Source organism: Puma concolor, chromosome A1 (genome assembly GCF_028749965.1).
Source record: "Puma concolor isolate L17-30 chromosome A1, mPumCon1.1.hap2, whole genome shotgun sequence".
NCBI lineage: Eukaryota > Metazoa > Chordata > Mammalia > Carnivora > Felidae > Puma > Puma concolor.
The window spans coordinates 27,447,909-27,462,716 of record NC_141667.1 but is presented as its reverse complement, the minus strand read 5'-3'; the positions used below and the strand labels follow the sequence as shown (position 1 = coordinate 27,462,716).

Sequence of the window (14,808 nt, the reverse complement as noted above, 5' to 3'; positions counted from 1 at the left end):
CCACCCAGGCGCCCCACGTCTATGCAGTTTTAACACATGTAAATTTATGTGACTACTGCCACAATACAGAATAGTTTCATTACAAGGACAACTCGTGCCATGCTTTTGGACCTGCCTTCCACCTACCAACCTAACCCCTGGAAATCACTAGCTTGTTCTCTATCTCTAATATTGTGTCATTTGTAATATAAATATATTGCAATATATGTAATAAAAATATATAAATGTAATCACAGAGGACATAACCTCTTGAGATTGGATTTTTTTCATTCAAGGTATTTCCCTCAAGAATACATCCAAATTGTGTGCATTCAAGTGTTTGTTCTATTTCAGTGCTGGGTAGCATTCCACGGTATTTACCAGTTTGTTTAACCATTCACTCATTGAGGGATATTTGGGTTGTTCCAGTTTTTTGCTAGTATGAATGAAGTTCTACAAACATTCTCCTACAGGATCTTGTGTGAACACAAGTCTTCCATTTCTCTGGGATAAATGTCCAGGGATGCAATTGCTGGGTCAGGGGGTGGTTGCATGTTTGTTTGTTTGTTTGTTTTAAGGAAACTATCCACCTGTTTTCTGTAGTGGCTGTAGCATCTTGTCCTCTTACCAGCAGTGTTACCTGCGGCCAACTTCCCCACATCCTCCCCATTGATTGGGCGCTGCCACTGTCTTTAATTATATCTGTTCTGAGAGACCTGTAGTAACATCTCATTGTGGTTTTAGGTAACAATTCTCTGATGGCGAATGACGTTGAACATCTTTTCATGTGCTTTTTTGTCATCTGTACATCCTCTGCAGTGAAATGAGATTTCATGTTTGTTTGTTTTCTGTCGTTATTTTTTATTGTTGAGTTTTGAGAGATCTTCATGTATTCTTTGTACAAGTCCTTTGTCTAATAAAGATTTCCTTCCATTCTGTAGTTCATGTTTTCATTCCCTTCAAAGCTATCTCTCACAGCAAAAGGTTTTAATTTTGGTGAAGTCCAGTTTTTCAGTTTTCCCTTTTATGTATGATGTCCTTAGTGTCAAATCTATGAACTCCTTGCCTAGCCCCAGGTCTCCAAGATGTTCTCCTATGATTTTTTTTCAAAAAGTTGTATAGTTTTACATTTTACATTTCAGTCTGTGATCCATCTGAGTTAGTATTTGTATAAAGTGTGAAATTTACATTGAGCCTCTGCTCTTTGATCAGCATGTTGTGATTTTCAGGACACAGATCTTGCATGTGTTTTGTTAGACTTATGCCTAAGTAGTTCTTTTCCTTTGGAATAATTCTAAATGTTCTTTTTTTTTTTTTTTAATTAATGAGCATTCTCTCAGAGACCTCCTCCCACACACAAAACAATAAAAGCCCATAACCAAACAAAGAAATGAAGGGTTGAAAACAGACCTCAAGGCAATCAAATTGTAGTTGATTCTTTGTTTGATAATCTACCTTCCTGTGTGAAGGAGCTGTCTTCTAATGAGGCTGGCCACACACTGGAACCATGCTTCACCCAGGAGCCCTCGTTCTTGGGGTCTTTGATTCAGTATCTGACTCAAATCACCTTCAGCTAGTTTTTCACTTCTCTGAGGTTCAATTCCCTCTTGTAAATGAAAATAACAATGCTTTCTTTAGAAATAATGCCGAGAAGATGCAATTAAATGAAATGAAAGAACATATGTGAAAGTATCTGGCACACAGATCACATAATGATCAAGAAATATTTCCTCTCTTCTCTTTCCTTCCTCTCTCCCTTTTTATTTACTTCTCTTTTCTTTCTCGTGCCTTCCATTCTCTTTCCTTCCATTCCTGCTTTATGCCCCCTTGCCAATTCCCTATGGTGGGTGTAAGCCTTGGTTCTGGTAGGGTTGACTAGGTAGGGTTGACTAGATGAATAGGAGGCTGACCCCTGTACCCAGCTAGTCCCCCATAATTCCTCCTCCCTTTCCACCATACATGATTCTGCTGGATGACAGAACAGTGAGGATTAGTAAATTAAGAAGTCTGTTTCTTCTATTTAAATTCATAATGCTAAGCAATTCCATGGGTTTTCATGTCTGATGATGAGCCACCTTTCTGCGTTTTCATGAAAGGCAGGTGGTCTGTGGTGGTTAATTAGCATGTGTGTGGGGGGGGGGGACCTGGAAGTGCCTTTAACAGGCAACTGAAGCCTCTCAGGCCTTGTTTGCTTTGGGTGTGGCCTTAGCAAAATGCAGAGTAGTGGAGAAGCAAGTTCATAGTTTGATGTAGAGATTGTCTTGAACTTCTTGGACTGAGGCCAGAGTGATAGACTCAGTTTAGAGTAGATCAATGGAAGTAGTCATTCTCCAGGTAGAATCCACCCTGGAGGAAGGCCAGCTTGATATAGAGACCCCAAAGAAATGGGGCAAGGGAAAAGGAACATCTCCTTTAGAAATTCAAATAAAGATGATTATCTGTCCCCCTCCATTTGACAAGTGTTCAGCCAGTTAATTTGGAACAAGCCCTCTCTTCCCATCCTGGGTCGTAACAATGGCCCAAATAGATTATTCAGCAGCCCTTGAAATTGCAGGCTGAGGGCATCCAATGCAGCAACCTAATTGTTGTCAGACAGCTAATGATTCCAACTGGTTAGAAGCCTAGAGAGATTATGTCATCCTCTGCCCTTCATCCGCAGATGTGAGACCAAAATGGAAACCCAGGTTGTAGGAGTTCTCATGCAAGGAAGAAGCTTTTTGTTGAAAATCATTTTCTGTTGTTGCATTAGACGTAAAAATGCCTCTTTGGAATCGTAGTGGCTTAGGAAGCAGAGTGCTGCTAGAGATGTGATTTCAAACAGCTCTTGGTCTTGGCTAATGCAGTTTTAATTTTTCTTCAAGGGCTACTTGTTCCAGTGATAATTTCTGTCCTGCACTTCTGCCCTTCAGATTCTTTTGATAAAAGTCATGAGGGTGATGGTATTTAGAGCCGGGAGTAAGTTGGCCTCTGCCAGATTCCTGCCTAACAGATAGCTGAGGTGCCCACCCAGAGCTTGTCACACTTGGTTGCTTCTAAGAGCTTCTGTGATGAGCCCTGAGCACAGTAAACTCACCCATGCCAATCTCTTCCTCTTCTTTCTCTAGCAAGGATTGAAAATAGTTCACCATGCAGAGAAGACACTGTCCAGCTTCTGTAAGTGGCAGAAGAGCATCAATCCCAAGAGTGACCTTAACCCTGCCCATCATGACGTGGCCGTCCTCCTCACCAGGTACCCCAGGGACTATAGGAAGCCAGGGGCTGCGAAGCAGGGGGGCTGGCAGGTGAAAGAGTTGTCCCCTATTCAAACCCATGAGAGTCTCCTACTCTTTGCCGCTTTTGATCATTTTTAAAGGCAACATCTACGATCTAGACAACTCGTGATGTCCATACCAGTGAGGGGGCAATTATTAAACGTGTGTGACAAAACTCTCCATGTTAATAAACTGTTGGCAAAAATCTGTTGGCAAAATGCAGGCCTTTTTCATATCCCAGTGATGATTTCATCTTTAAAATTGGCTTTTTCATGCAGCTCTATAAGCTCAGGAAGATTGTTTACAGATCCTTGTTAAAGACTCCTGTAACTTTTAAGCCTGGGCTTTCCAATCCTTTATTTTCTTCTTGAAATTTTTACTCCAGTTTAGAAACATGCAACCTTCTCTACAGAAATCAGTCCTTCTTGTAACCCATCCCTGCCTGATGGTGAGGACAGAATATGGGCGGCCGGCCCTTCCCTGAATACACAGAGCAGTTTGCTTCTCCCTTTATTCTCATGAAGATACTATTTTGTTCTGATGACAGACAGACCCTGTGGTGCTAATAAAAACCATCAACCTTCCAAGACTTATAGCTGTGAAAGGCTAATGAACTTTTCTGATCAACCCACGCTCTTGGAGGCTATGTTTGCTCACTGATTCAATAAATACTTATTGAACACCTGCCAAGCATCAGACATTATTTTATTTTGTCTTATTTTATTTTATCTTATTTTATTTTAATTTTGAGAGAGAGGGAGAGAGAGAGATAGGGAGAAGGAGGGACAGAGAGATAGGGAGAGAGAATCCGAAGCAGGCTGCATACCATCAGCACAGAGCCCGACACGGGGCTCAAACCCATGAACCATGAGATCATAACCTCAGCTGAAATCAAGAGCCAGACACTTAACCAACTTAGCCACCCAGGCACCCCCAGACATTATTTTAAATGAAGTCTTTCATTAACGGGGGAGTTAAATTCTCATGGGGAACTCCTGTGCAGATTCGGAGACATCAGGAAATCGAGGGATGTGTAAATAGAAGAGTCTGCTCGGCCTGGCTTGTCAGCCACAGAGAACTCATGCACTGGAAGGCCCTGTGTGTGTGTGTGTGTGTGTGTGTGTGTGTGTGCACGCGCGTGTGTTCTCCCCAGGGAGGGCAGGCTGCCCCTGAACATTTTGGCCTGTCACTGGTCCCTTTAGTATCCTGATGCATGGGGTGCCCGCAAAGGATGATAACCAACTTTCACTCCAACCGTCAGAGTCATTCTTTTGGATGAAAGTATCAAAACTTCAGTTGAATGCAAACAGTTTTCAAAAGAAGTTTGTGGAATAAACCTATTACATTAGATTCATATTAGGGTCTGTGACATCGGTAGCTCTGCTGGGAGGTAGGTTAGTGTGGGTGTGGAACGTAAACACTGGGGCCCTGGCCGGGGTGGGGGGCAGGGGATGGGGGAGCAACACACAGGCAGGGAACACTGAGGACCTGAGCAAGAAGCCAGGGGAAGACTTCAGTCCAGGCAGGACCTAGCTGTAGGGAAGAACCCTGGATTCAGGACCACTGTTAGAAACTGTGTCACCTTCCTCTCTTTCCTTGCCCTGAAAGCAGATATCATTTCTTCTCTCATTCACATGAGGAAATGAGTGAATTAATGATAGCTGGCGTTTGTGGAGTGTCTGATGTAGCACTGTGCTACATCTATTAGAACAATCATTATTCCATTTAATCTACACAACAAGTCTGGTAGTTGAACTACCATCAATTATTCCCATTTTATAGATGGGGAAACTGAGGCATGGTTATATCACTTGCCTCAAATCTCATTTCCATTAACAAGTACAACTAAGACTTAAATCCAGGTAGTTTGACCCTGATAGTTGTACTCTTAACTATTACCCATAAGAATATGAAGGATCTGTTCTCTTACTATATTTTTTTTCTTATTATGACAATTTTTCTTCCTTTAAACAAGGGCCTGGTTTCAGTATATGATGAACCTCACCAACTCCTGAAGAGTGGAGAGTATTTCAAATGCTAAAGCAGGATTTCTTACCCTCAGCATCTTGAGTTGGGTAATTCTTTTGTTGTGCAGGGCTGTCTGTGTGCTGAGGTGTATTTAACAGCATCTCTTGCCTGTATCCATGAGACGCCAGTAGCACCCTCCTACAAGTTGTGACAACCCAAACTGTCTCTAAGAGTGGGTGGGAGCAAAATCAACCCCTGTTGGGAACCTCTGGTTTGAAAAACAGGCAGGACCAGGGAGGGAGGTATGTGACTTGCCTATGGATGACTGTGCTGAGATCCATTCAACAGGGTTCTCTGCAGAGTTTCATTCAGTAGAAGGTGGATTTGGCTTAAACATACCGCATGAAGCAAGGCTAGTAACTGCATACCAAGGCATGTTTTCTCTTATACAATATCCAGTGCATGGTGAGGGTAGAGCTAATCTGCTTTGGGGAGCAGAAGCTCCTTGTCTGCAAGACTCATGTTTCTATAATTCTTTTATTACCCCCCCCCCACCTCTTTTTCCTCTTTAGTGCTAGATACTTAGTAGGCAGTTAGTAAACAATTATGTAATGGACTTAACACCTGCCCCATCTGAATGAGAAAGCAGGTAAATTAGCAGTAGACACCAATCTTTTCCCAGCAGCTCCAAGCAACTTTAAAAAAAATGAAATAGTAACAAGTACATTTTGCAGCAGGGGTGGAAACGTTGGTTGGTTGGTCCTCCCACAGACACAGAAATTATTTAGAATGATTGGGCTGTCTGATCCAATCTAGCTCTCCAACACAAACCTACCCAAAAACTATTGCCGTTAGAGTGGGGATCGTGTCAGTTGGCATGCCGTGACATGGGCTGCCACTCTCTCCTATCCCTTTGTCCCAGCCATTGCCTCCTGGAGAACGGAGGACTCGCAGGGGTTTTCAGAGCCTGGATCTTTTCCATGGCCCAGTGGAAACATCAAACAGATCATTAGTTGCCAGAAATGGTACCCACACAAACCTGATGAGTTGAAGGTCTGCAGCTAACAAGCTCAGAACCTTGTTGGCATTTATGCTAGTTATTCTTGGCAAAGAGCTCTTCCTGAATTGAAGAAAACCAGACCAAACCAAGTTAACTCTTGTCAATGACTGAAATAATCCCCACAAAGGTATGGAAGCATATTTTTACATTTAAAAACCATAACCAGTATTTTTTGAGATCCTAAGAGTCTTTATTTGTATGTGCATTCCCTCCAATGTCCCATATAGTTAGGGTAGTGGGGCTGGAGAGCCAACTGTTTGATCTCTAGATGAATTGATGAGATCAATTGCCTTTTTCATGAATAAGCAAAAGTTCTCAGATGCATTTTGAGCACAGAAAAGGGGTTTCATATGTGAGAATGCTCAGCCACTGTTGGTTATCCTTTATTTAAAAGTTCAAATAATCTTCAATTTTCAATCAAACCCTTCTCTTTTTGGCCAAACAATATAATTTAGCATCCTGAGATTAAGGGCAAAAGCAACTCAAAATAAAACCTTTGTCATGGAGTGACTGAATGGCTCAGGTAAGCATCCAACTTGATTTCTGCTCAGGTCATGATCTTGTGGTTCTTGAGATTGACCCCCATGTCAGGCTTCAAGCTGATAGCATGGAACCTACTTGGGATTCTCTCTGTCTCCCTCTCTCTCTCTGCCCTTCCCCTGCTCATGCTTGCTTGAGCTTTCTCTCTCTCTCTCTCTGAAAAATAAATAAATAAACGTTAAAAATTGTCATATTTTCCCACATTTTTTAGGTGTTAGTGAGAGTCAGTAATTAGAGGTGAAATCGTAATAATCTTATGAATTGTGAATTGCTCCCTATGGAGTTTTAAAAATAATTTAACCATGCTTTCCAGACCATATTGAATGTGAACTAATACCCAGATTTTTTCCAGGAGGATTTTTTCAGATGTTTCTTTGGGAGCCTATACATCTCTATTCTCTGCTTTCAGAAAAGACATCTGTGCTAGTGTCAATCGCCCCTGTGAGACTTTGGGTCTGTCCCACCTGTCAGGAATGTGCCAGCCTCACCGGAGCTGTAACATCAATGAAGACTCTGGACTCCCTCTGGCTTTCACAATTGCCCATGAGCTCGGACACAGGTAAAGGGCCAAGGAAACTGAGATCCCCTTGCCATGTTCATGCACCATGTCAGTAGAGGGAAGGGCAAGCACCTTAAATGGGGCATTAGGAGTCAGGTTACACTGTGTCTTGAGACTCACCCTCCTAAACCTCTGCTTCCTCATCTGTAAAGTGGGGATAATCACACACTTCAAAGATTTCAGTGTCTCTTCTTCCCTGACCACTTGTACCTACTACACCACAGAATCAAAGAGGCTACTACAATTTTCTGAATTAGAAAGGGTTGAACACAGGGGCGCCTGGGTGGCGCAGTCGGTTAAGCGTCCGACTTCAGCCAGGTCACGATCTTGCGGTCAGTGAGTTCGAGCCCCGCGTCAGGCTCTGGGCTGATGGCTCAGAGCCTGGAGCCCGTTTCCGATTCTGTGTCTCCCTCTCTCTCTGCCCCTCCCCCGTTCATGCTGTGTCTCTCTCTGTCCTAAAAATAAATAAAAAAAACGTTGAAAAAAAAAAAAAAAAGAAAGGGTTGAACACAGACAAGGACATAAGCTTTAACTTACTTGATTAATTCGGGAGTAACAATCCTTGTTTAGTTTTTATAAAATGCTGAGGTATTAATATCACTGACAAGTCACAAACATTCACATGTTTGCATCCTTTATGTCTTCCATTTTGGGTTGTGTTGTTGATTCCTTTTGATAACGTTATGAAATAGGTACCATTGTTAACCCCATTTTACTTATATGTATTGAAGGAACACATTGAATAAAGCAGAAATTTAAAACTGCTATACGACTGCTAGGAATTTATCCAAGGGACACAGGAGTACTGATGCATAGGGGCACTTGTACCCCAATGTTCATAGCAGCACTCTCAACAATAGCCAAATTATGGAAAGAGCCTAAATGTCCATCAACTGATGAATGGATAAAGAAATTGTGGTTTATATACACAATGGAGTACTACGTGGCAATGAGAAAAAATGAAATATGGCCTTTTGTAGCAACGTGGATGGAACTGGAGAGTGTGATGCTAAGTGAAATAAGCCATACAGAGAAAGACAGATACCATATGGTTTCACTCTTATGTGGATCCTGAGAAACTTAAGAGAAACCCATGGGGGAGGGGAACAAAAAAAAAAAAAAAAAAAAAAAAAAGAGGTTAGAGTGGGAGAGAGCCAAAGCATAAGAGACTGTTGAGAACTGAGAACAAACTAAGGGTTGATGGGGGGTGGGAGGGAGGAGAGGGTGGGTGATGGGTACTGAGGAGGGCACCTTTTGGGATGAGCACTGGGTGTTGTATGGAAACCAATTTGACAATAAATTTCATATATAAATAAAAAAAAAAAAAAAAAAAAAAAAAAACTGCTATACGATGGAGAACACCATTAAGCAAACGTCAGTTAACAGGAGGCACAAGTTGTGCTCTGGTTGCTGATGGCTGCTTCTGATCACAGAGGTGAAGACAAAGTTGGGGCAGCCATTGTTGTTGCACCTCTCCACATTGTTGCAAGCTCCCCTTAAACTGGAGTGACTGCCAGAGGATTTAAGAGGCCAGCACCATTTTCTCTCCCTCTTTTTATTTCTCCTTTTTCCCTTTTGAGAGCTAGACAATAAAGAATAGGACTTTCAAAAATAATTACATACATGGGGAAAATTAGAAAGTGATCACACGTGCCCAGATAGAGACTCTGAAAAGACCTGCGAAGACCTTAAATTTTTACCTCAGGTTGATCCTTGGCACAGACACAGCCTACAATAATGATAATAGTAATAACAACAACAACAACAACAATAAAAACAGAAAACCCTACAGAAGAGGAAGAATCTGATTTCCAGAGTTACCACATTAACAGATTCAAATGTCCATTTTTCTACGCAAAAAAATCATAAAACATACAAAGAACCAGGAAAGTATGATCTCAAAGGAAAAAAAATAAATCAACAGAAACTGTTCCTGAGGGCAGATGTGTTAGACAAAGATTTTGAAACAACTGCCTTAAAGATGCTCAAAGAACTAAAGAAGATATGGAGAAGATAAAGGAAATGATACGTGAACAAAATAACAATATCAATAAAGATATAGAAGATCTAATAAGAAACCAAGATGAAATTTTGGAGCTAAAAAGTACAATCACTCTAATAAAAAAATTAACTGGAGGGATTCATTGGCAGATATAAGCAGACAAAATAAGAACCAGTGAACTCGAAGACAGGACAAAGTAAATGCCGAAGTCTGAGGAACAGAAAGAAAAAGGAGTATGGTTTTAGCCAGTGCACTAAGACAAGAAAAAAAAATACAGATTAGGAAGACATAAAACTAGCTCTATTTGCAGATAATATAATTGTATATGTACAAAACCCCAAAGAATCTATGCAACCACACAAACTAGAATAAGCTCACAGGATACCACATAAACATACAGAATCACTCACATTTTTATATACAGACAATGAACGAGTGAACACTGAAATTAAAAATGCGGTACCTTTCACAATCACTCAGAAGTATGAAATATTTGTATAAAATTATTATAAACATTTAAATCTTACAAAACATGTACAGGACTCATATGCTGAAAACTACACAACACTGCAGAAAGAAATAGAGATCTCCTAATAGATGGAGAAACCTATTATGGTCATGAATTGGAAGACTCAACATAGTAAAGATGAAATTCTTCTGAAATAAATATATAGGTTTAATGATATTTCTATGAGAATTTCATCACGATTCTTTTTTTTTTTTAATTTTTTTTAACGTTTATTCATTTTTGAGACACAGAGAGACAGAGCATGAATGGGGGAGGGTCAGAGAGAGGGAGACACAGAATCTGAAACAGGCTCCAGGCTCTGAGCTGTCAGCACAGAGCCCGACGCGGGGCTCGAACTCATGGACCGCGAGCTCATGACCTGAGCTGAAGTCGGCGCTTAACCGACTGAGCCACCCAGGCACCCCTCATCACGATTCTTTTTGAGATATAAAAAAATTAATCTAAAATGTATATGGAAAGGCAGAGGAACTAGAATAAGTTTTCGAAACAATTTGAAAAAGAATAATAAAATGAGAAGAATCAGGCTACAAGATTTCAAAATTTATTATACAGCTGCAGTAATCAAGATTGTGTGTGGGGTGCCTGGGTGGCTCAGTCAGTTGAGTGTCTGACTCTTGGTTTCAGCTCAGGTCATGATCCCAGGGTTGTAAGATCAAGCCCTGTGTTGGTTTTTAATATATAAAAAGAGTCTCTACTTAAGTCTCACACCATATGCAAAAATGATCTTGAAGTAGAACACAAACTTAAATGTAAAATGTAAAACTAAAAAACTTTTAGGACATAAATAGGAAATTTTAAGTATCTAGGGCTAGGCAAAGAGTTTCTAAACTTGGCATCAAATGCACAATCAATAAAAGGAAACATTTAAAACTTGGACTCATCAAAATTAAAACTTTTGACTCTTTTAAGAGGATGAAAATACAAGCCACAGCCCAAGAGAAAATGTTTGCAAGCCCTATGTAGTGGCTTAAATAGTGTTCCCCTTCACAAATTCAAGGCTTCTATGAACTTCAGAATGTAACCTGTTTTGGAAATAGGATCTTTGCAGATGTTATTAGTTAATAATTTTGAAACTAAATCACCCTAGATTTAGGTTGGGCCCTAAACCCAATGACTAGAGAGGGAGATTTGGACACAGATCAAAGAGAAGACCATGTCAAGATGGAGGCAGAAGTTAGAGTCATACTGCCACAAGTCAGGAAGCCTGCAGCCACCAGAAGCTGGAAGGGGCAAGGAAAAATTCTCCCCTGGAGACTTTGAAGGGTTCAGAGTGCTGCTGACACTTTGATTTCAGACTTCCGTCCTCCAGGACTGTGAGAGAATAAGTTTATGTTATTTTAAGCCACTAAGCTCACAATAATTTTTATCACCTACCTAGGAAATGAATACTCCATATATCCAGTAGAACTAAGCATCTAAAATATATAAGCAACTGTCAAAACTCAAATACTAGGGCGCCTGGGTGCCTCAGTCGGTTGAGGATCCAACTCTTGATTTCAGTTCAGGTCATGATCCCATAGTTCCTCAGTTTGAATCCCCTGCTTGGGATTCTCTCTCCCTCTCTCTCTGCCCCTCCCCTGCTCATACTCTTGCTGTTTCTCAAAATCAATAAATAAATGTAAACAAAACAAAAACCTCAATAGTAAAAAAACCCAAACAGTACAATTAAAAAATGGGCAAAAAGGAGAAATTCCACCAGAAAAGACATACAAATGGCAGATAAGCACTTGAAACTGTATTCAACATCATTAACTACCAGGGAAATGCAAATTGAAATCGCAATGAGATGTCACACAACAATCAGAATGACTAAAAAAATAGTGGTGACCCCAAATGCTGGCAAGGTTGCAGAGGGATCAGATCATTCAGACATTGCTGGTGAGAAAGTAAAATGGTCCAGGCACTGTAGAGAATAGTTTGTTGGTTTTTTAAGCTGTAAACCTACAACTACCGTATGATCTAGCAGTCGTACTCCTGAGATTTGTCCTGGAGAAAGGAAGATTTATGTTCACACAAAAACCTTTACATGAATGTTTATAGAAGCTTAATCTTAATAGCCCCAAACTAGAAACAATCCAGGGGTGGTGTCAACCCAACAGGGTGAATGGTTACCTAAACTGGGATGGACACACATTATGGAACACTAGTTAGCAATAAAATGAAAGATACCCCATTGTTTCTTGGAAACATGTTTTTTTTCACTGTTTCATTGATACATACAGTGACCTGATGAATCTTCAAACAGTTATGCTCTGTGAAAAAAAAGCCAGTCCCAAAAGGTTACATGCTGTATGTGATTGAAATGTCAAAATTGTAGAAATGGAGAATGTATATATGGCTGCCAGGGTTTAAGGATGGAATGGGAGAGGGAAGGAAGTGGGTGTGGCTATAACTGCAACATGAGGGATCCATGTGGTGATGATAATATTCTGTGTCTGGACAGTATAAGCATCAATACCCCAACTGTGCTACTGGATTATAGTTTTGCAATGTATTACCATTGGGGGGAAGGTGAGTGATGGATACAGGGGACCGCTTTGTTTATTTCTTAAAACTGCAACTGAACCTGCAATAATCTCAAAATAAAAAGTTTAATTTAAAAAAAAGAAAGGCATCAGGACATATACAGATAACCTAAATAAAGACTTTTTTTTATTTAATCTTTTTTATTTGGGTATAGTTGACACACAGTGTTACATTAGTTTCAGGTATACAACATAGTGATTCAGCTGCTCTATAGGTTATGCTATGCTCACCACAAGTGTAGTAGATCTGTCAACATACAACCCTGTTACGGTATCATTGACTGTATTCCCTGTGTTGTGCCTTTTATTCCCATGACTTAATTAATTCCATAACTGGAAGCCTGTATGCGCCACTCCCCTTCACCCATTTTTACCTGTATCGCTCACCCTCCATACTCCTGCCCTCTGGCAACCACCAGTTTGTTCTCTGTATTTACACGTCTGATTCTGCTTTTTGTTTGTTTGTTTATTCATTTGTGTTTTAGATTCCACATATGAATGAGATCATATGGTATTTTTCTTTTTCAGTCTGACTTATTTCACTTAGCATAATACCCTCGAGGTCCATCCATGTTGTTGCAAATGGCAAGATTTCATCCCTTAATGACTAATATTCCATTGTGTGTACATATACATATACACACACACCACATCTTTTTCATCCCTTCATCTATCGATGGACACTTAGGTTGCTTCCATATCCTGGCTATTGTAAATAATGCTGTAGTGAACATAGAAGTATGTATCTTTTTGAATTAGAGTTTTCAATTTCTTTGGATAAATACCTAGTAGTGGAATTACTGGATCACATGGTATTTCTCTTTTTAATTGTTTGATGAACTTCCATACTGTTTTCCACAGTGGCTGTACCAATTTACATTCCCACCAACAGTGCATAAGGGTTCCTTTTTCTCTACATTCTTACCAGTGGTGAGAATCTTATCTTTTTGATTCTAGACATTCTGACCAGAGTTAAGTGATATCTCATTGTGCTTTTGATTTGTATTAAAACAGCATCTTTTAAATGCCCCCCCCCAAAAAAGTTTAGAGTCACTGATAAAAAAGAGAAAGTTGAAGGAACACATAAGCTTGAGTTTGAGGGATAGAAAAATACTTGAGCAAAACAAAACCAAATGAAAGAAGACTTTAAGGGCTTCCTAAGAAACTTTTGCTCATAGTAAAAGATACTTCTGGGGTATTTAGTTCTTCCTTTAGCTATATAGTCTTAATTGTGGACCAAACTGAGAAACACTGGGCAGATTAATGAAATGGCTGCAGCAATCCAAGAATGAACAAAACAAAACTGATAAACCAGTATCCCAAAAAGACACTCAAAGATTAATAACAAAGATACCCCATTGTTTCTTGGAAACATGTTTGTTTCATTACTATGTGTGATGCAAAATAGAAAGTAAAGTTAACTAACTTGTGCTATGGCCTTATGTGAATAATTTCACTTTTATTTTGAGAGAAAACTTTTTGAAAATCCATTCCTGAAGACCCTGGATTATATCAGCCATTTATACCTGAAGTCTCTCACCACCTTTATCAGACTCCTTATGTAAGTGCCCAACAATGAAGGTACAATCCCCAGAGGAAATTTAAAAACTTATTTGAGACCTAGCATCCTTCACTTTTAAGTAATGAAAATATAACAATATAGATGAACACTTAAAAGGCAACATTCACCCAGTATATCTCCCCCACTTCCAGATCATGATATATTTCATTACAGACCTTTGCATGTTAAATATGTGAAATTGGTATTCCCTAAATGGGTTTTAAAAGCTCACAATCATATTTTTGAGGTTTTTGTTCTCTGCTATTGCTTCTCCACCATAAAATGAATAATAAATCACAGGAATGAAAGGCAGCACATAAGTAATAGAATCAATGATATTGTAATAGCATTGTATCAGGACAGCTGATGGTATAGCTACACTTGTGAATACAGCGTAAGTATAAACCTGTCAAATGACTACGTTGTATACTTGAAACTAATGTCACATTGTGTTAACTATACTTAAAAAATGAATAATAAAAGGCAAGGAATGGATCTTTTCCATCAAAGGATACCCCGAAACCCAGGTAATTAATTAATTGCTATTTCACATCTGTAATTTGGCAAACTCATGTAACAGGGGTTGAAACTGAAGCATGAGGTAAAGCAGGCCAATCCAACAGCCCAGGAAGTTGTTTGAGCCTGTAGACGGCTCTGTACTCCAAATTGCTCTTCAGTGTCCATCCCATCTGCTAGAAAGTAACTTCCTGGATGCAAACCTTCCATCCCTATGACCCCATGTGCTTTCCTTGGCCTTCACTTCTCATTGACCCACTGTTCCCATGTGGCAGGAGCATTCCACCCATTTAGACCTAGTAGACACAGTCCAGAGGG

General features: G+C 40.0%; 1 protein-coding gene across 1 annotated transcript in view; it reads left to right on the top strand.

Moving 5' to 3' along the window:
• The window catches only part of ADAMTS12 (ADAM metallopeptidase with thrombospondin type 1 motif 12), a 326,954-nt gene that overhangs the window by 199,622 nt on the left and 112,524 nt on the right, over positions 1-14,808 (top strand). Inside the window, exons 6-7 of the mRNA XM_025924368.2 lie at positions 3,084-3,208; positions 7,208-7,357. Of these exons, the coding sequence (XP_025780153.1) occupies positions 3,084-3,208; positions 7,208-7,357 (275 nt within the window). The remainder of the gene's footprint in view (positions 1-3,083; positions 3,209-7,207; positions 7,358-14,808) is intronic.